The sequence below is a fragment of the Suillus fuscotomentosus genome, assembly GCF_016647785.1.
Source record: "Suillus fuscotomentosus strain FC203 chromosome Unknown F5891scaffold_38, whole genome shotgun sequence".
Lineage (NCBI taxonomy): Eukaryota > Fungi > Basidiomycota > Agaricomycetes > Boletales > Suillaceae > Suillus > Suillus fuscotomentosus.
Genome location: NW_024539550.1, coordinates 393,953 through 421,017, shown reverse-complemented (window position 1 = coordinate 421,017; position 27,065 = coordinate 393,953). Strand labels below are relative to the sequence as shown.

The 27,065-nt window shown below is 47.6% G+C and overlaps 8 protein-coding genes across 8 annotated transcripts; 4 read left to right on the top strand and 4 right to left on the bottom strand.

The window, feature by feature from the left end:
- Window positions 1-240: 240 nt before the first annotated feature.
- Window positions 241-2,001, bottom strand: F5891DRAFT_454679 (uncharacterized protein). Its single transcript, XM_041371893.1, has 9 exons — window positions 1,832-2,001; window positions 1,669-1,775; window positions 1,586-1,614; window positions 1,399-1,460; window positions 1,013-1,343; window positions 933-961; window positions 833-882; window positions 747-772; window positions 241-689 (listed from the first exon to the last, which is right to left on the bottom strand). Exons 1-9 carry the CDS (start codon window positions 1,860-1,862, stop codon window positions 485-487), a joined length of 870 nt encoding a protein of 289 aa, XP_041224211.1. The 5' UTR covers window positions 1,863-2,001; the 3' UTR covers window positions 241-484.
- Window positions 2,002-4,078: 2,077 nt separating this feature from the next.
- F5891DRAFT_1190724 (uncharacterized protein) lies at window positions 4,079-4,566 on the top strand (the record flags this gene model as incomplete). The annotated part of the gene is made up of 3 exons (XM_041367346.1): window positions 4,079-4,201; window positions 4,294-4,376; window positions 4,431-4,566. 3 exons carry the CDS (start codon window positions 4,079-4,081, stop codon window positions 4,564-4,566), a joined length of 342 nt encoding a protein of 113 aa, XP_041224210.1.
- Window positions 4,567-7,288: 2,722 nt separating this feature from the next.
- F5891DRAFT_900777 (uncharacterized protein) lies at window positions 7,289-8,120 on the bottom strand (the record flags this gene model as incomplete). The annotated part of the gene is made up of 4 exons (XM_041373458.1): window positions 7,289-7,465; window positions 7,512-7,670; window positions 7,729-7,881; window positions 7,929-8,120. Coding segments are annotated over 4 exons (681 nt in total), but the record flags the coding sequence as incomplete, so codon positions are not given.
- Window positions 8,121-9,773: 1,653 nt separating this feature from the next.
- Window positions 9,774-12,408, top strand: F5891DRAFT_1129435 (uncharacterized protein; the record flags this gene model as incomplete). Its single annotated transcript, XM_041364396.1, has 7 exons — window positions 9,774-9,893; window positions 9,949-10,266; window positions 10,317-10,734; window positions 10,804-11,360; window positions 11,460-11,697; window positions 11,723-12,010; window positions 12,068-12,408. 7 exons carry the CDS (start codon window positions 9,774-9,776, stop codon window positions 12,406-12,408), a joined length of 2,280 nt encoding a protein of 759 aa, XP_041224208.1.
- Window positions 12,409-12,586: 178 nt separating this feature from the next.
- On the bottom strand, window positions 12,587-13,228 carry F5891DRAFT_981778 (uncharacterized protein; the record flags this gene model as incomplete). Its single annotated transcript, XM_041377152.1, has 1 exon — window positions 12,587-13,228. One exon carries the CDS (start codon window positions 13,226-13,228, stop codon window positions 12,587-12,589), a length of 642 nt encoding a protein of 213 aa, XP_041224207.1.
- Window positions 13,229-18,026: 4,798 nt separating this feature from the next.
- F5891DRAFT_1174117 (uncharacterized protein) lies at window positions 18,027-19,105 on the top strand. Its single transcript, XM_041365655.1, has 2 exons — window positions 18,027-18,585; window positions 18,781-19,105. The coding sequence occupies exons 1-2, from the start codon at window positions 18,098-18,100 to the stop codon at window positions 18,854-18,856; spliced, it is 564 nt and encodes a 187-aa protein (XP_041224206.1). The 5' UTR covers window positions 18,027-18,097; the 3' UTR covers window positions 18,857-19,105.
- Window positions 19,106-24,329: 5,224 nt separating this feature from the next.
- Window positions 24,330-24,659, top strand: F5891DRAFT_1174116 (uncharacterized protein; the record flags this gene model as incomplete). The annotated part of the gene is made up of 1 exon (XM_041365654.1): window positions 24,330-24,659. One exon carries the CDS (start codon window positions 24,330-24,332, stop codon window positions 24,657-24,659), a length of 330 nt encoding a protein of 109 aa, XP_041224205.1.
- On the bottom strand, window positions 24,537-26,854 carry F5891DRAFT_1043068 (MFS general substrate transporter). The gene is made up of 11 exons (XM_041362127.1): window positions 26,623-26,854; window positions 26,553-26,572; window positions 26,382-26,489; window positions 26,246-26,331; window positions 26,182-26,194; window positions 26,049-26,135; window positions 25,866-26,000; window positions 25,427-25,810; window positions 25,262-25,378; window positions 25,071-25,211; window positions 24,537-25,021 (listed from the first exon to the last, which is right to left on the bottom strand). Exons 1-11 carry the CDS (start codon window positions 26,803-26,805, stop codon window positions 24,838-24,840), a joined length of 1,458 nt encoding a protein of 485 aa, XP_041224204.1. The 5' UTR covers window positions 26,806-26,854; the 3' UTR covers window positions 24,537-24,837.
- Between the last annotated feature and the right edge of the window lie 211 nt (window positions 26,855-27,065).

The window sequence follows — 27,065 nt, the reverse complement described above, 5'->3', positions numbered from 1 at the left end:
AACACTGGTGCCTGTAGAAACAAGGCAAGGACGCGAAAGTATACGAGGGATCCATGAAGCACAGGAACGGTAGTATTGAACGGCGCTGGACGACAGATTGAGCTGCACGGTAAGATTATGTCAGCGGATATCGCTGGTACAAAGTGAGTTTATTCACATTTAGTCTGTAGGTGGACGGTACCTGAAATCTTTATTGGGGCAGACCCATGTTGAATTCCAAACGGTAATGAAATGGCATTCACTACATCTCGGCAAGCCTTCAAAATCATCATTCTGACTCAAATTTGTGATGCCTCACCCTGGCTTGGCCACGGCCCCTTAGTTCCCTGTTCCTCCAGCACACTTTCCAGCATATCACAGTAGGGACATCACCAACAATTACTCTTCGTTTAGTGTCCCTGGCTATTTGACCATGTTCCTTAACTTGTGTCATCGGAGGTGATATTTGATTGGTATTATATCGTTTATTATGTCACAACTAACATCATACCTTTTGTGCTACTGGTTCATGTGTGTCCATCTCGACTACGATGCTCCGGCCATAATCACTAGAGACAGCCCACCACCTTACCCTACTGAGCTCAGACGGGTTGAATAACCAATTTTGATCGATTTTCAACTTCCCAGCGAGGGAGTGTATGCTGAGCATAAGTCGAGATACTGCAACTGCACTGATCGCTAGCTGTGAGCTAAATAATTACGCTGTTTAGCAAACATTGATGAAACATGCGAATGGAAAAATTCACTTTGACCAAGTTGCTGGCCCGTTGATCTGTAATCTCGGAGTATTAGGCGCCACGCAGGCGATCTTAGAGAAAGATAGGTAACATACGACAGGATCTTTGCTCAAACGAGCACCGACTACGGAAAATGTAGCTGAGGCTGTGTTCTAATTAGCGCGCTGACGAGTGCACGAATTATTTATCATTCACCCATCGAGACGAAGAAGACAAGGCCACCGCTGGATAATCGGTAAGTGGGCTGAGGATACTACTCACAGAATGGAACTCACTCTCGTACCAAACGTTGCATTAATTGATCCATCCGCAAGTCACGAGAGACCTTCACAATTCGTGCGATCGTGAATCCAAACAAGATCATGTGGATGATGGTACTTGGAACGAAAACCGTCCAGATTATCGATGGTGAAGGCGCAGAACATCCTGGAATACTTGTTATCTGCCGCTGAAGCTGCAGAGATTCCGTGGTTGACTGCAGGAATGGGAGGCTCAAGCCCGTCATTGTGAGGGATGATACAACGCATGCTGCATAGCTGAAACATGCAACCGTTCGCGCAATGGCACTATGAGAGTACATGTACCACACACGGAGGAGGAGAATTCCTATTATTGCGATGTTTTAGCCAGTCTACGGTGACTTATATGAGACCACTAGGACCTTGGTTGACGCAGATTGCGATTATGGAAAGCTCAAATGCAGCGCGGATCCAATGAGTGCACCTTGAACAATGCGATGATTAGTTCATGTGCCATTAAGAAGAGTAATTTTAGCCTTACGACTAAGAATCATTGATTGTGATATGACTGAGTGAGAGCATTTAATGGTAAGAAACAAATTATCAAACCTGAGCTGGTATCCTGGCCCCAAACAGTGCTAAGACATTCGATCATTCATTGAAAAGTTGAAGCCAATAACCATAGTACTCACCAACATTCGTTGGTCTTCGATGTCCGAAACCAGATAAATGTCAGGACAACCCCTTAAGCGGCAGCTGATTGGACCTACATCATGGCGACAAATGGAAGGTATCGGTTCTAAAGTAGCTCCGTCAGATAAGAGCTCACTTCAGAGAAAATGCAGCCACACCCACCAAGAAAAACAAAACCCGGGATAAACTCCATGGACCGGACCAGAAATATTCAACCTGAGATACAAACATGATGGAGGGAAGTCCTGATAACGCTATGAGCCACCACACACCTCTTCTCCGAAGGTAGTCAGTAGATCGTAAACCAGAAGTGTAAAGCATGCTATTTCTAAATAATGAGCACTCTGGAATGCAAACAGCACACTCAAATTATCATCGATAAGATGAAACGGTGCACTAGCAGAGTTGTTCATGGTCGTGGGCATCGAGAAGCTGTCCCGTCTATCTTATGAGTACTAGTATGACCCTTAGATGCCAAGCGATGCCGTTGACATGCCGATGCATCATTGGTACATTGCCATAGGAGATACGAGAAAGGAAACGAAATTTACTGATGGGCCAGTCACACCGGTGACGATCAAACCGATCCTGTGCGTTGTTCAGGACCTCGTAAGATGAAAATAATGCTTATTGACCGCCGATCAGGGAACTGGTGAGGAGAGAATATCGTTATATGATGACATAGGGTCACATTGGATATGACCATGTAAAAGCACCGAGATCAGCATAACCGCAAGCAAGGACTCACCAGTCCACTGGTCAGCGCTTACTGACACGTTCCACTAGGAGCTTGTTCACGCCTCCAGGTGGTTTTAAGAAAGTCGTTATGACCCGGAGATCCAGTAGAAACGGACCCGGCGCAATGCTAATGATAGCTCTCCAAAGAAGGAATCCCCGAGAGCCGAACCGAAACCCTTTGTCTCGTCCAGTCCTGCACTACCCTAAGTTTGAAAACACAGCGTTAGTTGACAGCTCCCATCTACTACTTAGTAAGTGCAGCACGCACCCTGTCTGGTTTGGGTAGTACTTGCCAAGTTAGCATGGGCAGTGCGGCTGCGCCCTAGATAGCGATATCGACCTGCCCCTGGACCACAGTAGGCTCTAACTAAGTTCGATTTCTCTGTGTGGATGAGTGATTCATGAATGAGATCTGCGAGTAGAGCCATGGCCCATATACATCATCGTCAGTGGTGATGATCATGATTGGTGTCAAGCATTGTGACTCAGGTCGGTGTTTGAAAATCACGGGTTCCGCGGGAGCAATGATGTAGTAAGTATATCAGAGCACATCAACATCATGATATTGCTATACGCATGCCCGATCATCTTCCACGTCGTCAACACTTGATCAAAGTTTCGTTGTGGAGTTAACTGTATATGGTCAACGCTCGAGTTTCCGTGCGCAAACTTTGTGATATGTCTGGTCGTTGCCATAGTTGAGGACGTATCAGAACGTATCTAGCTGTGCTTTTAACGAGGTCACGTATGCTTTGGTCATCCTCACGTAGTATCAACGTGGCTTACAGCCAAGGTACTAGTACCTGTTCCGATCCTTACTAGGCGCTTGTCAGACAGGTTCCGATTCGATGAGTCGACATCGGTCACCAAGACTCTCAATCCGCTGGAACGATGGCAATGATGATGGCAATCCACCCGGATCTGCGGATGTGGAAGTATGTAGGATTTAAACCTTAATTGAATAGGCTGTCAGTTCGTGTTCGTTCATCTTTGCTTTCTGGGCTGTATTCATGGCGCGAATATGCAAATGCTGACTGCAGATGTTCATCTATGATGTCAAAATTTGGGGTGAGTTCTTGCAAGTTGTTGAAATCCAGTGGAATGCGACGTTCAACAATTCGTTTACATAGTCTTCAAGTTACCAAATGTTCTTGTCCATGTGTTATCTTTCGTCCAGCACACAACTTCAGGCTCGATCCAGGTAACATCATTGATCAGTCGGTCATTCGTGTGGAGTCTTGTAAAATTAAACAGCAACTCCATTATCTAGAATTTTCAGGATTACTCGGTGTGGTTGAAACAGGTAACCAGCGTGACGTATGATGTTAAAGAATCCAACTTCCTGGAAACATGAACTTTCAGCTGACCGTTGGCTTTTCCTATCTGTTGTCATTGCTTTATATGAGCAGGTGCATTTGAGTCTTACATCTTAAGATACGTCACTCTCATACCTTTTCTTTTACATACACAATCTCTAATTCTCCGTCTTAACATATTATTTCCTCTCCGCTAAAACAATCTCTGTCAGTCTTTTGATCCGAAACTGAGGTGAGTTTTCTTATTTACAGCCCTACGTACATTTCCTGACTATTATCCTCTTTCTCGTCCCTAGTCCGAGCCTCTTCATTCGCGAGGTTGCATCAAATTCATTTCAACTTGAACTTAATACCGATGTCGGAAGCGCCTTCACTCCCTTCTCTGTCTGACGAACAGGCGTATATGTATGCATCTGCCTTCAAGGCAGACTCTCGAGTGTCCCTTGGTCCCCTCACTTCCTGCGTCACTCGAAGAACAGTAAGCGAGTCGTTTTCGACCTAGGAATTCACAAACACATAAAAGAATTTGCGCCTACTGCAACAGAGCAGTTCTAACCTGACGTGACGCAGACGATGGCAGAATCTCTGGAATCTGGTGGAGTTACCCCTTCATCCGTTGACTCGGTAGTCCTGATCCACCTCAATTGGGATCAGTGAGCCGTTCAGCGTCCAAGGTGAATAAAATTTTCTAATTCGTCTTGCCTCAGCATCGGAGATCCCAGGATGCGTGTTGTGTCGTCTCGTGATCGTCGTGACCTCCATCTTAGGTTAGATGAGACTGTTGTTGAGGCACTCGTCCACGCTCTTGATGTAGAGATATTCAAGAACCGGGGTTGGGAGTAGGAAGACGAGAGACACGTGATGCTGTTCCTAGTGATTAGGGTATGGGTGGTAATGGCAAGCAATAGAGAAGCAAGATAAACCCATTTTCTCCGTCTTCGTATCTTGGAGAGGACAGACTCATCAAATGCTTAAGCCATGCAGAGTTTGATTTGAGGATATTACCAACAATGCACTTATTTCCTGGTCAAAATCTAGCGCGATCATAACCAACCATACGAGTGAGCTTGAAGCGATTCTGCACCCCTATACAAAATGGCCTAAGGACTGGGCAAGGCTCGTCGCAATATTGCTGGAAAGAGAGAAAGAGCCGGCCGGAAGAAAAGCGCTCTGTTTAGAATTGTTGACGAGTTGAGTTGCCAGAAGGATGGAATTTGGTGCACAAGCAGGTCTTGAGAGTCGGTGGTATGAAGGGTGATGTTTCAATAGGCTATCTGCATGCGTTCGAAGGCTGAGTGACATGGCGACGTGCTGGAGTAGCGGTTCGACTCAAAAACAAGGCTAGGAAGCACCGACTGCTCCATTGAATGCATTCTGCAAAGATTGAGAACAAGAGTGGGACGCGTGTATGCACTACAGGAGTCTGGAACGGCATACCGTGGAGGACAGCGGGTATGGCAATAGGGTACAGGGAGGCGGTCGGAGGCGTGGAAGCGAACAGCCTTAAGCGTCCTGGGCGTCTATTGAGGTCGAAGCCATCAAACGCATGATACACGCACCTCTCACATCGGGGTGAACGATATTTAAAAGAGGTTTATATGTTGTACAAAATGTGAAGACAATATTTAATATTCAAACTAACATAAAGATGAGTGCACGACTTCAAATTTTGGTGGTGTTTTATGTGTGATCCAAAATATCAAATATTCACAACCATATTCCCACAGACAATATGTCAACAAACATAAGAAATATAGTCAGATTTTTCATGTCTGCTTCCACTGCATGTTATCAAAAATTTCGGCTGTATGAAACGAGGGTAGAACCTGACCCTAGGTTAGGTTTCAGCCATGTCAGCGCCTTCGTTGGACACCGGCGTCAACATGGCGGTTTTGTCACATTTCCTCTATGTAGCAGTCAAGGTTTCGCGCTCTTGTCGACACCGGCTGAAACCATGGCCTATCCTTGATAGGGCGACCTCGCGAGCTTTATATATTATATATACACATATATATAATATTAATATATAGGAGTGCTGTAATTATATATATATATAGCACTCCTGCTGCACGCGTACGGCCGCGGTCAAATTCAGCTGGTGGCCACCCAATATATCATACAATTGCGGTAGCAGACTGCTCCTCCGTGCTAGATACAAGTATAATTAAGGATCTATACGGGTAAACCCTAAGGTGTCGGAGACCTCACTCACACCCGCACCCTTACCCGCACCCATGTGAGCCTGTGACCTGTGGGTAATGACACACTCACTTCCTGCAAACAGTAAGCAATGACTTGACTCAGCATGGTTCGAGCTCGTAGGAGGACATACACTCACTTCCTGAGAACGGTGGGCAACGACTTGGAGAGTCAGCATGGCTGTTGCTCGAATGAGGGTCGACACACTGACTTCCTGTGAACAGTGGGCAACGACTTGACTCAGCATGGTTCGAGCTCGAAGGAGGACAGATACACTCACATCATCCTAAGAACGGTGGGCAACGACTTGGAGAGTCAGCATGGCTGTTGCTCAAATGAGGGTCAATACACTCACTCTCTGCGAAGAGTGGGCAATGACTTGATCAGCGTGGGTGTTGAGGATCGACACACTCACAAACAAACTGCGAACGGTGAGCAATGACTTGTATCAGCATGGCTGTTGTTCGAAGGAGGATCAATACACTCACTCTCTGCGAACAGTGGGCGACTTGGGTCAGCATGGCTGTTGAAGATCAGTGGGCAATGTGGCTGTTGCTCGAATGAGGGTCGATACACTCACATCATCCTGCGAACAATGGGCAACGACTTGATCAGCATGGCTGTTGAGGATCGACACACTCACCAACTGTGAATGATGGGTAACGACTTGGATGACGTCAAGAGCAAAGGTAGTTTCAAACTCCACGTATGTGGGGTCTTGATTAAGCAAGTAATACTACTAAGTCTGACTATACTTATACCGGCGCACTGCAGTCTGCAAGCGCATACATTCGACTCACAGAGCGGATCAAAGTGCAAACGTCCTTGTTGAGTTCATTATTGTATGAGTAAGGGTAAGTGTTGCCTCCGACATCAGTGAAAAGTGGGGCTGCGGGGTAGTACTACATAGCCTATGTTGTGTGAATAGTCAGGTAGCTACCCCCCCCACTCTCAAACACCTGGTAGCACGGAGTTGTTACAATATAGCTTGTGATAGTGCTTGGTGGCTGCTGAGTCCAGTACCTGCATTGCAGAAGTAGGTTAATGTAGTACTCTATAGGATAAACCATATGTGTGGTCATCAGCAGTATAAGTCTATAGTTGACAGTAATTCCACACAGTCGCTCGAACCATTGACAAACCGTCAAAATAGCATGCATTGGCTGATATAATAATGTACACTACTACTACTCATCATCCTCATCATCACTTGATACACCCCTGCATTCATTGTACTCCTCGATTGCAGCCTCGAATGCACTACGAGCCATTGTGCGGCCAATTTCATGACCAAGTGGGTCAGCCTTTGAGTAAATGCTGAAGAATGAAGGTAAGATGAATTAATAAGGCCAAGGACAAAGACATACCGGCCATTATCATGCAGACGTGACAAAAGCTTGGGTAGCAGGCCTTGAGCCTTGGTGTGTTCATCGAAGTCTGCAAGGTTGTTGAGATGTTCGTCGAGCACATCCTGATACTCATCCACAGTGAACATCTTGTTCGTTTGAGCTCCACTGCTCCACTCATCGATGCAACTTTCAATCTGATGGCAATCAGCACTCAATCCCCACAGCAAAAAAAAACGGTACCGCAGTCAAAAGCAATGCAAAGGCAACCTCTGGGAATGGTTTGTAGAACTCGGGATATAGCACACCTTCATCTTTCTTGTCGCGGAACCATATGGTGTTGACCCCCTTCTGGATAATCTTGGCACTGTATAAGCCTTTGTTACCATCAGGGGAGCGAGTCTAAAAAATCATGTTGAGCAAACACACGGCAACGTAAATAGGTACTTGCCTTATAAACGAAGGCAAAATCCTTCTTGAGTTCTCGTGCAAGCATGATGTTGCGATCGATGACAGATTGCTTGGTGCTCGTCTCGAACCCATACTCATCTGCAACATATGGCCGGACCTTAGTCTTGACTTCACCACGAAGGTGGGAACCTCGCGAAGTGATCTAGGTAACACATTAGAGATAGCATGTTCACGATAAAAATCACTGACCATTTTTAAAATCTCCGCATCATAAGCAACTTGAGTATGTAGCCTCTTACATGCTTCATTCCATGCTAACTTGGCCCACGTCACCTCCTGCATATGGTCAGGCATGGGACCCTCTGTGCAGAGACGGCCACGATAGAGTGCCCATGCCATGCCGAAGATGGTGCGAACAGATGGTTCATAATCAGCAGCCTTCGGCCATCCCTTACTTTCCTGTATCTTGACAGCCTTCCGCACTGGTTCGCTGTTGTTGTCACCATCAGATGCTCCACGGCGACATTTGCCCACACATTCGATGCTGGGGGATGGGGACCTACTACCTTCATCACCAATATAGTTGTTGTTGTCAGCCACGAGCGAGTCATTACCCTGGTCCCCATCCATGTTGAAGTCGACCAAGCCTTCAATAGCTTTGTCGAATAGGGCCTCGTCAGTTGGGCTAGGAGAGTGAGTCATAGTATTGTTGAGGCTCGAACTAGGGTGGGGACCACCTGCAATTGAGTAGACATAGTAGGCTGCTATTAAATTCGGCACAATTTAAATAAATACAGGTACTCACCTCGAGACAACGCCGCAACTGGACTCATTGCTTGTTTGGCCAGCACAGCCTCACGCAGACGCAACAGCTCAGCAGCTTTTTCTGGTGTCAATGTGTTGAGACGTGGAGTCTTGTTCTAGTATTACTAGTCAACGAAAAAGCACAATGTTGTAAATAGACATACCAATGTGACCCGGTGTGGTGCGAGTGGCACTGTACTTTTCCGTGCAACCAAGTTCGGGTCCCTGGCAGGTGTTGACACAGTTTGACTTGTAAACTAATGGTGTGAGGGTCATTACAATTGACTATTGACGAGAATACTAACAAACATACACCAGGATCGTCACTCGACAGCACTGTGGAGACTTGAGTGCGTCCAGTATTGTTCTTGTAAGCTTCGCGTTCGGCAGCCTTGCTTGCCTTCTGACGAGCCTTCTCTTGACGTTCGTGGGCCTTATTGACCTGCTGGTGCTGGCGATTTTCTTTGTCCTTGTGAGTCTCAGCTTCAATTGAAGGTCAAATCAACATGACGTGAAAAAAATTGTAATATGAAGACTTACAGATATACTGAGCTCTCTCAGTAGGACGGCGATCACGACGGGCCACTGAACGTTCAACTGCAGACATTCTGTTGGAGAAGAAGGAGGGGAGGAAGAAAGATCAACAAAGTTGACGACACGATAAGGTTTATTTGCAAGCAACATTCACCGATATGGCCCGAGAATCGTGATGGAGCCTGTCAGGATGTCAGTCTGAGACATGGGCTGATTTTGGCACAGAAACGCACTGAAACCACAGTAAAAATACAAAATACAGGCAGAATCTGGAAAAGAATCTACCTAAGTGCCTTCAGTCAGAACTTTGAGTCTTGAACAATGTCATACACCAGGCAGAAACCGCGCTGTAATTTCTGTCTCAAAGAGCTCAGCCGACACAAAGATGTAACCTTACACATCCAAAACACTCCGACATGTCGCCAACAATGGGACCTCATGGTCTCGCATCAAAACACCAGGTGTTCAGAACAGGTCGACAGCCAATCTAGCACATCAGATACATTGACACCCCAAGACTATGAATATGACATACCCGAAGATGTCGACTATGAATTTCCGCACAGATCAAGATACGAGCCAGAGGACATAGAGTCTTTGACGAATTCTGGCCCCCAATCCAAACGTGCAAGAATGGAGGAGGTAGCAGACGAAGAAGAGCCGACACGATTTGCCAAGGTCTTCCCGCGCCCAGTTGCAGATGTTTTGGGGGTCGGACAGACTGTGTTTGAAGAAATTTGGGAGTCTCAGGTTGACATGGGTCTGGAGAAAAATCCATGGGCACCTTTTGATGATGAATATGAGTGGGGCCTCGCAGAATGGCTGTCGAAGAGAGTCAACAAGACTGCGACCGATGAATTCCTTAAACTGGCCATTGTAAGTCTCCAAAATGTCTTGGCATCTTCCGTCACAGACAAAACCACCTATCTAGACGAAAAATTGCACTCAGCCAAGTTTTACGAGCAACTATACATTTCAAAAGAAACTTGATAAACTACCTACAGGTCCTGGATGGACTTGTGAAATAGTCACGTCAACAGGAGATCGAGTGGGTGGAGATCGGAAGCCATTAACAGAACAACATGAACTTTGGCGGCGTGACCCTGTGGAGTGTGTGCGTGATTTGATTGGTAATCCCGCATTCAAGGATTACCTTTCATATGTTCCCGAGCAAGTTTTTGCTGATCCGCAAGGGAAGACGCGGGTATATGATGAGATGTGGACTGGTGATTGGTGGTGGAACATGCAGGTAAGTGAGGCAAATGTGTGAGATTGAATGATAACCAATTGTGACATTAGGAACACCTACCTTCAGGTGCCGTTGTTGCTCCAGTAATACTCGCATCCGACAAAACAAATCTTACTCGTTTTCGTGGCGATAAAGCTGCATGGCCAATATATTTGACCATCAGAAATATCAAAAAGGACATTCGCCGTCAGCCTTCTAAGCATGCAACAGTGCTGATAGGATACTTACCAATATCGAAGATGCTGCATTTCAAGGATGACGAAGGATGGCAGATTGCTCGTTATCGTCTCTTTCATAACTGTATGCGGTTGGTGACAAAGCCACTTGTCGATGCCGGCCGTCACGGAGTGGATATGATATGTGCTGATAGGAATATCCGACGCATTCATCCTATTCTTGCAGCATATATCGCAGATCATCCCGAGCAATGCCTGATTGCCTGCTGTAAAGAAAACCACTGCCCTCGTTGTGTTGTAGGAATGAAACATCGCGGAGACCACTTCGACTCACCTCTTCGAGATGTCAATGAGACTTGAGCAACTCTCGAACACCATAAAAACAGCGAAGACCCTCACCTTTTTGAAGATCACGGTCTTCGCGCGATATATTTTCTGTTCTGGTCACATCTTCCACACACCGACATTTTCATGTGTATCACTCCGGATATTCTACACCATTTACACAAGGGTGTTTTCAAAGACCACATTGTGAGCTGGTGTTCTACAATCATCTCTGACACAGAGTTCGACGCACGTTTTCAAGCTATGTCCGATTTTCACGGTCTCCGTCACTTCAAACGGGGAATTTCAACTGTCTCTCAGTGGACTTGCACGGAGCATAAAGAGATGCAGCGCGTTGTCTTAGGCGTCATCGCTGGTGCTGTTGAACCCCGTGTGTTCCGGGCTGCACGTGCTGTTCTCGACTTTATTTACTATGCTCAATACCAAGCTCACACAGACACGACTCTCGCGCGGATGCAGGAAGCACTGGATGTGTTTCACGTGAACAAAGATGTTTTTGTCGACCTTGGGCTTCGTCAACACTTCAACATTCCCAAGGTTCACTCAATGCGCCACTATGTGCAGTCCATCCGAGTGTTGGGCAGCGCAGATGGTTTCAACTCGGAGAGCCCCGAACACTTGCATATCGACTATGCAAAGGATGCTTACCAGGCAAGCAGCAAAGTAGATTAGATCGCGCAAATGACTCATTGGCTCGAACTTCAAGAAGCTGTCTTTCGACATGGCATGTTCCTCAATTGGGTCGCATCAAAAGGTGGACTCGGCGAACCTCTCGACTCAGATTTGCTCGAAGACGAGGATGAGGAACCGACATTCGCAGATTCAGACATCATCCCATCAGGACTGCTGGCATCGCATGGTTACCATGTTGCCAAGAGTTGCCCGTTTCTCGCCGTCTCCGTGTCTCACCGTCTCTGTGTCTCGCCTGCAAACAGATTTTGGCGCCATCGACTTCATCCCCGCCCTTCAAACATTCCTCACCCATCACTTTCCCCATTCCTCTATTTCTGCGAGCCAGTATGACCGGTTTGACTTATTTAAATCGGTTTCACTTCGGCTCCCTCGACGAGACCACATTAGTGACCTCAAGCGGCTGAATCGAGTTCGCGCTCATCCAGCTATTCCCAATCGCGATCGCCGCAAGCCACCTTCACCTGCACACTTTGATGTGGTGTTTGTAGTCGAGGATCACCAGCTATGGGAGAGTGGTACAGGCTTGGATGGTATGTCCAAATCACTCTCATTGTTGTGGGCCCATGATGCTGATACCTTGGCCACAGGCTTGCGGCTCGCACAGATACGTGCAATTTTCAAATTGCCCTCTCACTACGGGAAATTTCCTCATCCATTGGCATACGTCGAATGGTTTCGACCTCTGCGCGATCCGGAACCTGCGACCAACCTTTATCGACTTGCACGTTCGACTCGTAACCAATGGCGTTTCGCATCCGTCATCAGTGTTCGAGACCTTCTGCAAGCAGCACACCTGATGCCCAGGTTTGGATCGAGTAAGGTAGATGTATCATGGATCAACGGCAATGTTCTTGAGCTCGCTGATGAGTTTTATGTTAACCCTTACATTAACTTTCACATTTTTGATACTATACAGCACTTGTACTAGCGGTCACGCACAGCTTGTTGTTCATGTAGTTGCATTGCTATACATGGCCCTTCGCATCGACAACTAGACTACCTACAGCTATGGAACACAAGGGTATGTCTACTGTTGCTCAGGTGTTACATGACTGTCTACCCCGGGCTACTGAGTCTCCCAGTCACGACGTAGCGTTGGCGTGGCGCTACGACCCGAATTGCTTTTTCCAGATGGAGTCTGCATGTGTTGCATGTCGGTATGCAGCATTGACAAACACAGTCAAGTAACCATTGAGAAGAGCTGGATGTTCTGATAATGCATGTGGGAGGATATCCTCCAGCTCGCTCTGGTCTTCTTGTGCAAGGCCATCCTCGAGGACAGCATCGTTTGATAAGTATTCAGGATCCACCTCTGGGTCCCAAACGTGCTCGTCACCTCCCTCAATATCTTCACCTGTACTAACCCATTCGTGATGCTCGTCATGTGTGATAGCAGAAGTGCCGAGATCGAGAGAAAGTATACTTTGATTGTCGAGAGACTCATCATCAGATGCTGGAAAGTGTAGAGGAGGGGAATCAGGTCGGGAAGGGTATTCTCCGTTGCTTTGATGCATGCCAAAATTCTGTCGAAGGATGGGGTCTCCGTCAACACAAACATCCTCGTCAACATAAAAGTCTCTGTCAACAGGATCCTCATCCATGCCCATGATGATATCAGTGTCTGCCTCGCGATCAAAATACTCATTGTCGCCCAGAGTAGGTGAGGCCCGTGAGGGTGGACAATCATACTTGGCAGCAGGTTGTGAGGTTTCGAATTCCTGATCGATATCTAAGTCATCTTCGAACATGAGCTTGTTCGCGATTGGACCTGGCTGACGACGAGCATATCCGTTTCTCGTGACATGGAGTCTGATTATTCAACTGGTCTGGTAGAGACCCGCTGGTGTACACACAGTGCAAGGACACAAGCGGCGCTATGAATCAGATCCAACAGGTGATCAAAGGACAGTCTTTGGAAGACAATGTATATTACAAGCCATACATGAGTCTTCATACTTGTAATTATCCTCGAGTCGACGGCCACGATAGATGTTCAAATGGCAGGCAGGCAAGGCTCGTACAATTTGAGTGATGTGGTGTCGGTTGTGTTGGTTGGAGACAAGCAGCACTAGCAGAACCAACGACGCTAGAGTTGCCTTTGTCGTTGAATAAACCCTAGCTATGGGTTAACGTTATATGTACTAATGTGGTAGGTCTGCAGCTGGGTATGCATTGAGGCGTGTTGAAGGGTTAAGTCGACGCCGTATATACGAAGAGGAAATCAAAGCAAGGAGGCCCGGCCGATAGCTATAGTATCTGCCATCGTTGCGTGGAGCGTCGACTTAGAGTATCAAGTTTACGACTTAGTATCGGCTGGCTGATATTTGGTGGCGGTGACGTGGCTGAAACCTTGGGGACCCCCCAGAATCTCCGCCAACTCTCAGCCGTCGGAATTTTTGGACAACACGCAGTGTTCAACTTAAAGTTCAATTTCCATGTAAAACTTTGGAGAAAACTTGAAGTTTTACAGATGACATGACATTAAAACTCAATTTAAATGTCAAGCTGTGGCAAAACTTCAAGTTTTCTCCAAAGTTTTATGTAAGGATCAAACTTTAAATTGAAGCGGATATGGAAAATCTGATTATATTTCTTATATTTGTTGACATATTGTCTGTGTGAATATGGTTGTGAATATTTGATATTTTGGATGACACACAAAACACCACCAAAATTTGAAGTCGTGCACCCATCTTCATGTTAGTTTAAATATCAAATATTGTTTTCACATTTTGTACAACATATAAGCCTCTTTTAAATATTGTTCACCCCGATGTGTCTACAGCTTAGACAAAGATACAGTCCGTCCAAAGTCCACTTCGACACCATTAACGTCCAGTAAAATGTCGGAGCTCGTTACGATCACCACTCCCCTGCGAGAGTTCAAAGGCCATGAAGGACACATAAAAGCAGTCGCGGTTTTCCCCGATAAACGACGGATGATTACGGGCTCGGGGGACAACACGCTTCGTCTGTGGGACTTGAAGACAGGTGTTGTGTTGAAGAATATGGAGGGGCACCACAGTGGGGTGTCGGCATTGGCAGTATCACGAGATGGACAATTGATAGTAAGCGGTGATACCAAGGGAAAAGTCATCGTCTGGCACGGAGAAGCTGGCGAATCACTCAGCAAAATCGAAGCCCACTCCCATTGGATCTCTTGGTTGGATCTTTCTCCCGATGGAACAGTGCTGGCCACTGGTCCATTGATCGACAAAATGACGAAACTGTGGAATACCAAAACCTGGCAACAGCAAGGAAATCCAATCGAGTGTGGTGATATTGTCGAATGCGTACGGTATTCACCGTCTGGAGAACTTCTTGTTATCGCAACAGAAAACAATATTCAAATTTACGATTCAGGCACGAGGAAACGCATCGCAAAGTTCAAGGGTCACACATCATTGAACTTGTCACTCGCGTGGATGCCCGATGGCACACGCCTTCTCACAGGTGGCGGTAAGGACGATCCTACCATACGGGAATGGGATACAACAACCTGGAAGCAGGTCCGGGATCCTTGGACGGGCCACACTGACCACATCCGTGCCATTGCCATTCATCCTGCTGGTACACTTGTTACCTCCGCATCTAATGACAACCATGTTCGTCTCTGGCAGCTCTCAGATCAACGAACCATTGCCGTCTTCAAGCACTCATCCTACATGTTATGCGTCACTTTCTCCGTGGACGGCAACCACATCCTCACCGGAGGCGGTGATAAGATAATCTCAGAGTGGGCAGTGCCCCAGGGTACTCATCCAAAGGCATGTTTCCGTCCCTGAGTCATATACCACAATCCGAGCATGCTTCTTGCAGACGATCACCATCACAACAGCCCGCGATGCATGCATAGATGGAGACTTATCTACTGACGAAGAACTACTCACGCAAGATATTACCACCGATGCAAACAACCATACTTCCTACGCCCATCGCTCAAAGGCATGTCTCTGTCTTTGACCCATATATATCACAATTCGAGCATGTTTCGTGCAGATCCTAGCCATCACGACTGCCCGTATTGCATGTGTAAATGGAGACCTATCTACCGCCGAAGAACTGCTCACCCAAGATATCAACATTAATCCGAACAACCATACTTTCTACGCTCATCGCTCATTCGTTATGGCGCGAAAACACGATTGGGACCATGCCCTTCGGGATGCAATGAATGTAGGATTTGCTGACCCGTCTCTGCTCCCTTATGAAATGGCTAACTCGATGGTGTCACAGTCTATCAATATCGAGCCCTCGTTGGCAGGCTATATCTCCAAGGGTATTGCCCTCTGCGGAACAGGCCGCGTCCCAGATGCGAGGGCAGCATTTGACGTTGCATCCATGTACACGGATGAAGACTCAAAAATCCTACATTTTCTGTGCCTGATTAAAGTATGTTGCAGTTGCCTTGCATACTCTCCGCTTCATCGCATTTTTAGGCCATCGCGCTCTTCAATGCAGATCAACACGACGAGGCAAACCTGCTCCTCAAAGAACGCACTACCGGTTGTCCACATGCCGACGCTCTCGCATGTCGTGTCGTGCGAGTAAGTATCATCTATGCTTGGTCATCGACACTCATCTTTACAACTCGCACATCAGGCATATCTACACGTTCAACTCGGAATCAAAGCCTTGGGCGGCGCATGTCATGAAGAAGCCGCCGACCATTTCATGGCCGCTCTCGACTGCCGCGATTCATCAAAATCTAACATTCATGAAATATATGAGGATTTGGTGGTGGTACGTCAACACACACCCGAAACGCTTTCATAGTCAAATCCGTTGTTCAGCTTTTCGGCTGGGATCTCAAATCGTTATGGTTAACTGCACACCAGAAACGCTGCGATGCATTCCTTCGGGCAGGTAAACTTCAAGATGCCGTGAGATCATACCAATACACGATGGACAATATCGACAAAACAACGAAGGCCAGCTGCCTTGAATGGTCCAAAGGTAAGTCTGGAGTTTGCAATGTCATGCAGGCTACAATCCTCACTCTCATTTCACTTAGCTTTTACGAAAAAATGCAGCGTGCCCCTTCTTACCGGCGGGGATGCTGCCCTCGCTGCAAGCGATTTTGACAGAGCGATTGACTTGTACTCGGCGGTGATCAACCTGGATTTTGCATCCGATGTCGTCTTTGCAAAATGTAGTCAGGCAAAGTTAGGGAACAGGCTATGGGAGGAGGCGCTTCTCGACGCGCAAAAGGTAGATGGCATCCAAGATTTTGTAGCCCATGTTGACTTCGGCAATGCACGCTTAGGCTGCCGAACTCAATCCTTCGTCTCACGTTGGATACCAGTTGATGCATGCAGCGCTGCGTGAGGCGCAACGTTACGACGAAGCCATCGAGGCCTTCAAAATCATGTTGTCCAAGTTGGACGATTCTCCCGAAGCTCAGATACGAGGTGAGCCATGGGAAACGCCTAATGATCTCGAAATGCCTATCTCGTTCTGTAGATCTACGTCAGCAATATGTTTGTCCGTCTGAAGCAGAAGAGGCCATTCAAAGGGCAGTCTGGATTGAACTCGAATATGCCCCGCTGCGTCTACTTAATACCTCCACGGGTATTTTGTGCGATCGAGCAGCCCAAATATACGCATTCAAAACGAGCGCAGAGTGTAAGGAGCTTTTGGCATTCACAACAAAGCATTCAGACCTTCGAATGGACCGCATCAAGCAAGTGGTAGCAGCATACTTCCGCTGCGTCTTGCTGTCACACAGGTGGGAAGAGACGGAGGTGCTGCTGCACGACATTCAGGATAAAGATGTGCACGAGTTGAAGGAACTTGGCGGGATCGCGAAACTTCAGTCGTTCTGCGTGGTCGCTCGCAATTCTGGGTATCGCTGGGCATGGATGGACACGTGCTGCATCGACAAGAAGAGCAACACCGAGCTTCAAGAATCGGTGAACTCCATGTTTGTCTGGTACCGCCATTCAGCGCTTACCATCGTCTACCTATCTGATGTACCCTCTTCATCTGAACCCGGCGCATTAGCGAGGAGTGTCTGGAACCAGCGAGGATGGACCTTTCAAGAATTCGTCGCTCCGAAAGTTGTATTATTCTATCAAAAGGATTGGTCATTATATCTGAATGATCGCTCTTCCAACCACAAAGAGTCCCCTACAATCATGAAGGAGTTGGAGGATGCGACAGGAATAGATGCACGGGCCTTGATCTCCTTTCGTCCTGGGATGAGCGACGCCCGACAGAGACTTCAATGGGCGTCATCTCGTGTCACTACATTGCAAGAGGACGTCGCGTATTCATTGTTTGGTATCTTCGGTGTCCACCTACCTGTCATTTACGGCGAGAAGAAGCAGAATGCGCTCGGGCGACTCTTGCAGGAGATCGTGGCTCGGTCGGGAGACATCACCGTCCTCGACTGGATCGGACAACCTTCCGAATTCAATAGCTGTCTTCCGGCCTATATCACTTCTTATGCCACTCCTCCGTGTGCCCTTCCATCTTTGTCCGAAGATCAGATTCAGACAAATATCTCTTCCCTCCGAGAAAATCTCATGGTTGTGGATTTGGCTCCGGAACTTTACGACCGGCTTGATAACACGAGCGCCGCTCGTTTCGCGAACTGCAGACTACATCTGCCTTGCATGGTATTCCGTATCACACAAGTCAGTCTGAGCTATTGTACATCGCAGGAGACTCAATATGAAGTCAAGGCAGACGGGCTTGACGACCTGGTGATCACCACGAAAAGGCCGATCGTCCAGTTCTTGCGGACAAGGTCCACTCAGCACACCTTCATGCTCGTCCGTCCCTGGGATCGGTCTCTCCTCGAGTCACCAGACTTTGCAGATCTTCAAGACGATACAGAGAGTGAAGGGGATGATTGGACGCCACCCTCGTCTCCGTCTGACGACTCACCTAGCCGTTCTGTTGTAAATCAGGGGGTGGATGATCTAGAATTGCGAGCATTGCGGTTGGTTGTTCGCCTTGGGGAGCCTTTTGGGGCATTTTTACTAGCGCGGCAGCGTGGTGGAGAATACAAAAGGGTCGCGTCAGATCGTGATATCGTTGCGCAGGTCAAAGATGTGGCTTCGGTCCGAGACCTGATGCATGTCAGGACGATTGAAATACTGTAAGTAGATGCATTCTAGATTAGCCTAGGGTCTGAGCAGTTTTCATTGGTACTTTCATATATATCATACTACATGCATGTGTATTTGTACTATGGGTTCGCTGTGTGAATTTATGACCTTACTCCGGACACAGACCGCGGAGCCCTATCTACATCACTTTTCTGTCCGATACCACTATGCCCCATCACGCTCAGTACACCTACCTGCATGGGTGCTCGGGTTCAACTTATGCCGTTACCTCTCAATGTACCACCACCCTTCGTCCTCTAGAATTCTTGGTGGCGACAAGTTGATGTGTGATCCGCAAATGGGGGCCAGGCAGGCTATGCATTCAAGTACAATCATTAGTAGCACGTCTCGAAAGCCTGGAAAAATGCACTAAAGCACCTCCACGATCTCATTGACAGAAGAACAGTCAAACGAAAAGAAATAACATCCCATGAAAGAAAGACTCACAATGCTTGCAAAACTCAAAACATGCCTTGACGGAAGCTTGACCTTCAACGACTCAACTGTGATTTAAGATTCCCTGGTCGAATTTTTCAGCCATGTCGGGGGAATGCCAACACGGCGTACGGAAGATGTATCCGGATTCCATATAACGCAGGGGATGATACTTGCCCGCACCTGCGACTCCCACGTAAGGAGTCTAATTATAAAGTGACCCCAAATACATCAGCCGCAAGCCTCCTTCAACATCTCCTCAATAAAGGGCTTATAACGAGAAATAGTAGTTGTATGTGGAAAGGCGGCATGGAACGTGGTTTGGGATGAAAGTGAGGTGAGTGATGTCTCTTGGCTGTCCGACTCGGCGCATCGCTGATTTTGTTGATTCCCTCCACTGGGTGTATCATATCCGTATAGTTCCGAAAACATCAACTCCCTGAGTTTCATTACCCATCAACCACGGAGCGTAATGTCAAATCAAAGATCAAGTAGTGATTCAGCGTGTTGATACGTTCGAAACACATACCCACTTTGGGGCTTCGAGCTTTACCTTCCATCTTTGCGGCCCAATTCGCCCTCGACATCCCCTAACAAAAACTAGTGTGCAGTCGCATCAACCATGTGTACCAATAGCGGCCACAGCTGTGTAGGATTATTAGACCTCGAAGATACGTCAGTCCCCGGGCCACCATCAGTGCTCTCCATGACTCGGCTGAATGTGTAAACCCGTACGGCTGTGGTGGATGCTGAAATACGCTTTGTGATCTTCGTGACCTCCGTCCTGTGTTAGATGAGACCGTTGTGGAGGCACTAGTCCACACTCTCGATAAGGGGAGGTTCCAGAGCTGAAGTTTGGAGTAAGAGGACGAGAGACGTGATGTTGTTCCTAGAGATTTGGATACGGGTGGTAATGAGGACAAGTGAGGTAAACCCATTTTCTCCATCATTTTCGTATCTTGGGAAAGATCCATCCTTCAAATGTTAAAGTTAGGCAGAATTTGATTAAAGGATATCACCAACACTTCAATAATTTCCTCGTCAAAACCTAGCGCGATCACAACCGTACGTGTAAGCTGGAAGGGATTCTGCAGCACCTCCGCCCCCCAGTACTGACCGGCCCAAGGGTCGGGCTGCAGAACAATATTTGCGAGAAAAGAGCCGCACTGATAGAAAGCGCTTTTTCGTTTAGAATCGGTGACGAGTTTGAGTGGAGGCGTGGAAACGAACAGCCATAAGGGTCCTGGGCGTCTATTGAAACGAGGCACGAGAAGCACCATAAAACGCGTGATACACGCACCTCTGCTTAGACAAAGATACAGTCCGTCCAAAGTCCACCTCGACGCCATCAACGTCTAGTAAAATGCCGGACATGATTCCGATTGGTACACCCCTACGAAAGTTCAAAGGCCATGAAAGAGGCGTAACGGCAATCGCAGTTTTCCCCGATAAACGATGGATGGTTACGGGTTCGTACGACAACACGCTCATTATGTGGGACTTGGAGACAGGTGTTGTGTTGAAGAAGATGGAAGGACATGACAATGTGGTGCAGGCATTGGCTGTATCACGAGATGGACAATTGATAGCAAGCGGTGATAGAGGCGGAAAAGTCATCATCTGGCACGGAGGAACTGGCGATTTAATCACCAAAATCGAAGCCCACTCCCGTTATATCAGCTCGCTGGATTTTTCTCCCGATGGAACAGTGCTGGCCACTTGTTCATATGACATAATGACGAAACTGTGGAATACCAAAACTTGGCAGCATCAAGGAGATCCAATAAAGTGTGGTGCATATGCCCGCTGCGTACGGTATTCACCGTCTGGAGACCTTCTTGCCATCGCAACAAATTACAACATTGAAATTTACAATTCAAGCACGAGGAAACGCGTCGCAAAGTTCACCGGTCACACGTCATCCAACTTGTCACTTGCGTGGACGCCCGATGGCACACGCCTTCTCACAGGTGGCAAGAGTTCTGATCCTACCATACGTGAATGGGATACAACAACCTGGAAGCAGGTCGGTGATCCCTGGACGGGTCACTCTAATCATATCAATGCCATTGCCATTCATCCTGCTGGTATACTCGTCGCATCCGCATCTAGTAACGAACATGTTCGTCTTTGGCAGCTCTCAGATCGACAAACCATTGCCATCCTCAAGTGCTCATCCTACATGGCATGCGTCACTTTCTCCGTGGACGGCAACCACATCCTCAGCGGACGTAAAGATAACACGATCTCGGAGTGGGCAGTACTTCAGGATACTGATCCAAAGGCATGTCCTCGTCATTGATTCATACCACAAATCGAGCATGCTTCTTGCAGACTATTGCCATTACAACAGCCCGCAATGCATACATAGATGGTGACTTATCTACTGATGAAGAACTACCCACACAAGATATCACCACCAATACCAACAACCATACTCCCTCAGGCTACGCCCATCGTTCAAAGGCATGTTTTCGTCCTGGACTCATATATATCGCAATTCGAGCATGCTTCTTGCAGATCCTAGCCATTACGACCTCCCGTATTGCATGTGTAAATGGAGATTTATCCACCGCCAAAGACCTACTCACCCAAGATATCAACACCAATCCGAACAACCATACTTCCTACGCCCATCGTTCATTTGTTATGGCGCGAAATCACGATTGGGACCACGCCCTTCGGGATGCGATAAATGTCAGATTTGCTGACCCGTCTCCGCTCCCTTATGAATGGCTAACTCGATGATGACACAGTCCATCAACATTGAGCCTTCGTTGACAGGCTACATCTCCAAGGGTATTGCCCTCTGCGGAACAGGCCGCGTCCCAGATGCGAGAGCAGCATTTGACGTTGCATCCATGTATACGGATGAAGATTCAGAAAACCTCCATTTTCTGCTGTTGATCAAAGTATGTTGCAGTTGCCTTGCATACTCTCCGCTTCATCACGGTTCAGGCCATCACGCTCTTCAATGCAGATCAACATGACGAGGCAAACCTGCTCCTCAAAGAACTCGCCACCGGTTGTCCAAATGCCGACACTCGCGCATGTTGTATCGTGGAAGTAAGCATCGCGCAGCCACGCTGAGTCATCTGCATCGACGCTAATTTTTGTAACTTGCATATTAGGCATATCTTCGAGTTCAACTTGGACTCGAATCCTTGGATGGCGCACGTCACGAAGAAGCCGCTGTCCATTTCACTGCCGCTCTCGACTGCCGTGATTCATCATCGAAATCGGACATTCATGAAATTTACGAGGATTTGGTGGTGGTACGTCAACACACACCCGAAACGCTTTCATAACCAAATTCCCTGTTCAGCTCTTCGGATGGGATCTCAAATCGTTGTGGCTGACTGCACACCAGAAACGTTGCGATGCACTCCTTCTGGCAGGTAAACTTCAAGACGCCGTGAGATCATACCGATACATGATGGATAGTATCGACGAAATAACGAGGGCCATCTGCCTTGAATGGTCCAACGGTAAGTCTGGAGTTTGCAATGTCATGCAGGCTACAATCCTCACTCGGACTTCACTTAGCTTTTACGAAGAAATGCAGCGCACCCCTTCTTACCGGCGGGGATGCTGCCCTCGCTGCAAGCGATTTTGACAGGGCGATTGACTTGTACTCGGCGGTGATCGACCTGGATTCTGCATCCGATGTTGTCTTTGCAAAATGTAGTCAGGCAAAGTTGGGGAACAGGCTATGGGAGGAGGCGCTTCTCGACGCGCAAAAGGTAGATCGCATCTATGATTTCGTAGCCCATTTTGACTTCGGCAATGCATACATAGGCTACCGAACTCAATCCTTCCTCTCACGTTGGATATGAGTTGACGTATACAGCGCTGCATGGCGCACAACGCTACGACGAAGCCATCGAGGCCTTCAAAATCATGTTGTCCAAGTTGGACGATTCTCCCGAAGCTCAGATACGAGGTGAGCCATGGGAAACGCCTAATGATCTCGAAATGCCTATCTCGTTCTGTAGATCTGCGTCAGCAATATGTTTGTCCATCTGAAGCAGAAGATGCCATTCAAAGAGCAGTCTGGATTGAACTTGAATATGCCCCGTTGCGTCTACTCAATACCTCCACGGGTATTTTGTGCGATCGAGCAGCCCAAATAAACGCCTTCAAAACGAGCGCAGAGTGTAAGGAGCTTTTGGCATTCACAACAAAGCATTCAGACCTTCGAATGGACCGCATCAAGCAAGTGGTAGCAGCATACTTCCGCTGCGTCTTGCTGTCACACAGGTGGGAAGAGACGGAGGTGCTGCTGCACGACATTCAGGATAAAGATGTGCACGAGTTGAAGGAACTTGGCGGGATCGCGAAACTTCAGTCGTTCTGCGTGGTCGCTCGCAATTCTGGGTATCGCTGGGCATGGATGGACACGTGCTGCATCGACAAGAAGAGCAACACCGAGCTTCAAGAATCGGTGAACTCCATGTTTGTCTGGTACCGCCATTCAGCGCTTACCATCGTCTACCTATCTGATGTACCCTCTTCATCTGAACCCGGCGCATTAGCGAGGAGTGTCTGGAACCAGCGAGGATGGACCTTTCAAGAATTCGTCGCTCCGAAAGTTGTATTATTCTATCAAAAGGATTGGTCATTATATCTGAATGATCGCTCTTCCAACCACAAAGAGTCCCCTACAATCATGAAGGAGTTGGAGGATGCGACAGGAATAGATGCACGGGCCTTGATATCCTTTCGTCCTGGGATGAGCGACGCCCGACAGAGACTTCAATGGGCGTCATCTCGCGTCACCACATTGCAAGAAGACGTCGCATACTCATTATTTGGGATCTTCAGTATCCACCTACCTGTAATCTATGGGGAGAAGAAGCAGAACGCGCTTGGGCGACTCTTGCAGGAGATCGTGGCTCGGTCGGGAGACATCACGGTCCTCGATTGGATCGGACAACCTTCCGAGTTCAATAGCTGTCTTCCAGCCTGTATCACTTCTTACGCCACTCCTCCACGCACCCTTCCATCCTTGTCCGAAGATCAGATTCAGATAACTATTTCTTCCCTGCGAGAAAATCCCGTGGCTGTGGATTTGGCTCCGGAACTTTACGACCGGCTTGATAACACGAGTGCTGCTCGTTTCGCGAACTGCAGACTACATCTGCCTTGCATAACATTCCGTGTCACACAAGTCCATCTGAGCTCTAGTACATCGCAGGAGACTCGATATGAAGTCAAGGCGGACGGGCTTTGTGACCTGCTTATTACCACTCAAAAGCCGATCGTCCAGTTCTTGCGGAGGCCCACTCAGCAAACCTTCATGCTCGTCCGTCCCTGGGATCGGTCTCTCCTCGAGTTACCTGACCTTCAAGACGATACAGAGAGCGAAGGGGATGATTGGGTGCCGCTCTCGTCTCCATCTGACAGCTCACCTAGCCATTCTGTTGTAGATCAGGAGGTGAATGACCTGGACTCGCGAGCATTGCGGTTGGTTGTTCGTCTTGGGCAGCCTTTTGGGGCATTTTTACTAGCGCGGCAGCGTGGTGGAGAATACAAGAGGGTCGCGTCGGATCGTGATATCATTGCGCAGGTCAAAGATGCGGCTTCTGTCCGAGACCTGATGGACGTCAAGACGATTGAAATACTGTAGATGCATTCTAGATTAGGGATCTGAGTGGTTTTCATTATTACTTTCGTATATATCATGATTCATACTACATGCATGTGTATTGGCATTCTCCACTACGTGATTTACATTCAACCCACTACTACAGCTTTATTTACATAATGAAATCTTAATCAAACATTACCGCCTTGATCAACGAGTGCTATAAGAGATATCTAAAGCCTTTATGCAGCCCTAGAGCCTGCTCTTCGACTTCAGCAGCTTCATTGCACCGTGAAAGGTGCCTCCTGAATACCCAAAGCATCACAATACACATGGTGCTTGTCAAGATGCATATGCCACATGAGTTCGCGTATGAAGGTCCCCAACGGGACGGCCAAAAGTACCTACAACACATTAGCAACACCAAAAAGTAAGAGTACGCTATGAACTAACGATGAACCGATATAACCAAGTGATGACATAGCATTGATGAATGCGATGGCCACAGCGCATTTCGATCGTGATTGGGAAAATGTGTTCATGATCCAGGTCAAAGACACAACATGTGCAACTGGGGCCTGAGCCATAAAGAATCTTCACAGAAAACGTCAGGCTGTGGAATTGCAGAACGAGAAGGTTCGTACAGAGACAGATATCGAACGGCCGCATTCATAGTAGAAATTGCCACCATGAACCCAATGATGGCGACAAATAGAGGACCGGCAGTATGCCAGAAGCGATCGCCGGTAGCATCGGAGTGCCTTAGCTATTGTTAATTCATCAATCGGGACTGGCAAGTAGATACTGACCTAGCCACAAGAAACAATGTTGCAGTTCCCAAAATCCACGGAGGTGCACAGAGCAAGAGGGTGATAGTGGAGTTGTAACCCATTGTAGCAGATAGTGTCGGGAAAAAAATGCGGAAAGATAAAGAAGCCTCCATCAAAATAAGAGCAGCACCGAGCCACCATACTCTCCAATCTGTAAGTGCCTCAATAAGGCCAGACCAACCCTCCACGGGCGTGCCTTTGTGCGCATTCCTGACCGCAACTTCCTCCTCAATCCGTAGTTTGGCCAGGATCCGTTCATCGGGTAAAAGCCAAACACTCGACGATGACGGAAAATCTGGCAAAATCCAGATTGCAGACACTGCAACCACAATTGTCAAAATCCCCTCCACAAAGAATAGCCATCTGCAGCACAGTCAGAGCAGTTCTACTTTGAGAGCATGCATATTTCGCCTCTGACCTCCAACCCGCAAAACCTAATGTACCATCTAGACTTGCCAAAATTCCCGACGCTGTAAGAGCACTGAAAGCATTACTAATTGGGCTACCGCAAGCCAGAAGTGCTGTGCGGTACCCCAGTTCATTGCGCTTGTACCTAGAGAAATTTCAGGATATATCGTTCGAAGGTATTGGGCAACTATACCATCGTGAAAGAAGGAAGATAGCTCCAGGAAAGAATGCCGCCTCAACCACTCCAACCATGAAGCGCAAGATAAGAATGGCATGATACCTAAAGCGACGTTAACTCCAGAGCACCAAAAGTAATAGATACTAACGTTTGTGCTACGCCTTTTCATGACCCTCGTTAGGCAATATTGATTAGGCGAATGATGCACGTACCGATAAACAGGGTGATAGCGCCACATATTGCCATGCAGTTTGAGAGGTATAGCGATGGCCTTGTCATACGAACTAAGAACATGTTGCTTTTGAATTCTCAGACGGGCCACAGAAAGGATAACGTGCTAGTACATACGAAGGAGTTTGTGTCAACAAATACCCCACGTAAAAGATGCTCATGAGTGTGTTAAACTGATTCCCCGTCATACCAAGGTCCTCCTCGAAACCACTCAACCTTGCTGCACTGTTATGACCGAGAAGCAATTGAGCCACATTACTCCAATGGTGAGTGCGAAAGGCTACGTACGCTGCATTAGTACGGTCCATCTATGCAAGAAATTAATGCAATAGTGGAAATAATAGAAACACCAACTCACGCAGCTCATAATGTACATCAGAACGAGGAAGGCAAATCGGAGGTCTAACTTGCGGAGAAGCCTCTTCTCTACTGTCTGTCTGTTCTGTTCATCGTATTCAGAAAGCACCGGACTATCACTGCTTCTGTCAGAGGCACCGTAGTGGGAACTGTTGTCTGCACTGAGCAAGGGGCGATCTGACATTCCTATGGAGTATGGACGGAAGAGACCACAAATAGTAGCAGATTCCCGCTAGCCCGTCAGCGCACCGGAATCCGGATGCCCTCAGGTTCCGATTCATACTGCTTCGGAGCCTATGCGACTCCCGAACTAGTACATATACGGTGTCAATGAAAATAACCCATATTAATGATGGCGGCATTGGCCCTGGAAGCGAATACTTGATCCTATTTCTGGAACGTATGCTCACCCTGGCTGACTAAGCGCGCCTAGCGGCCCTGTCA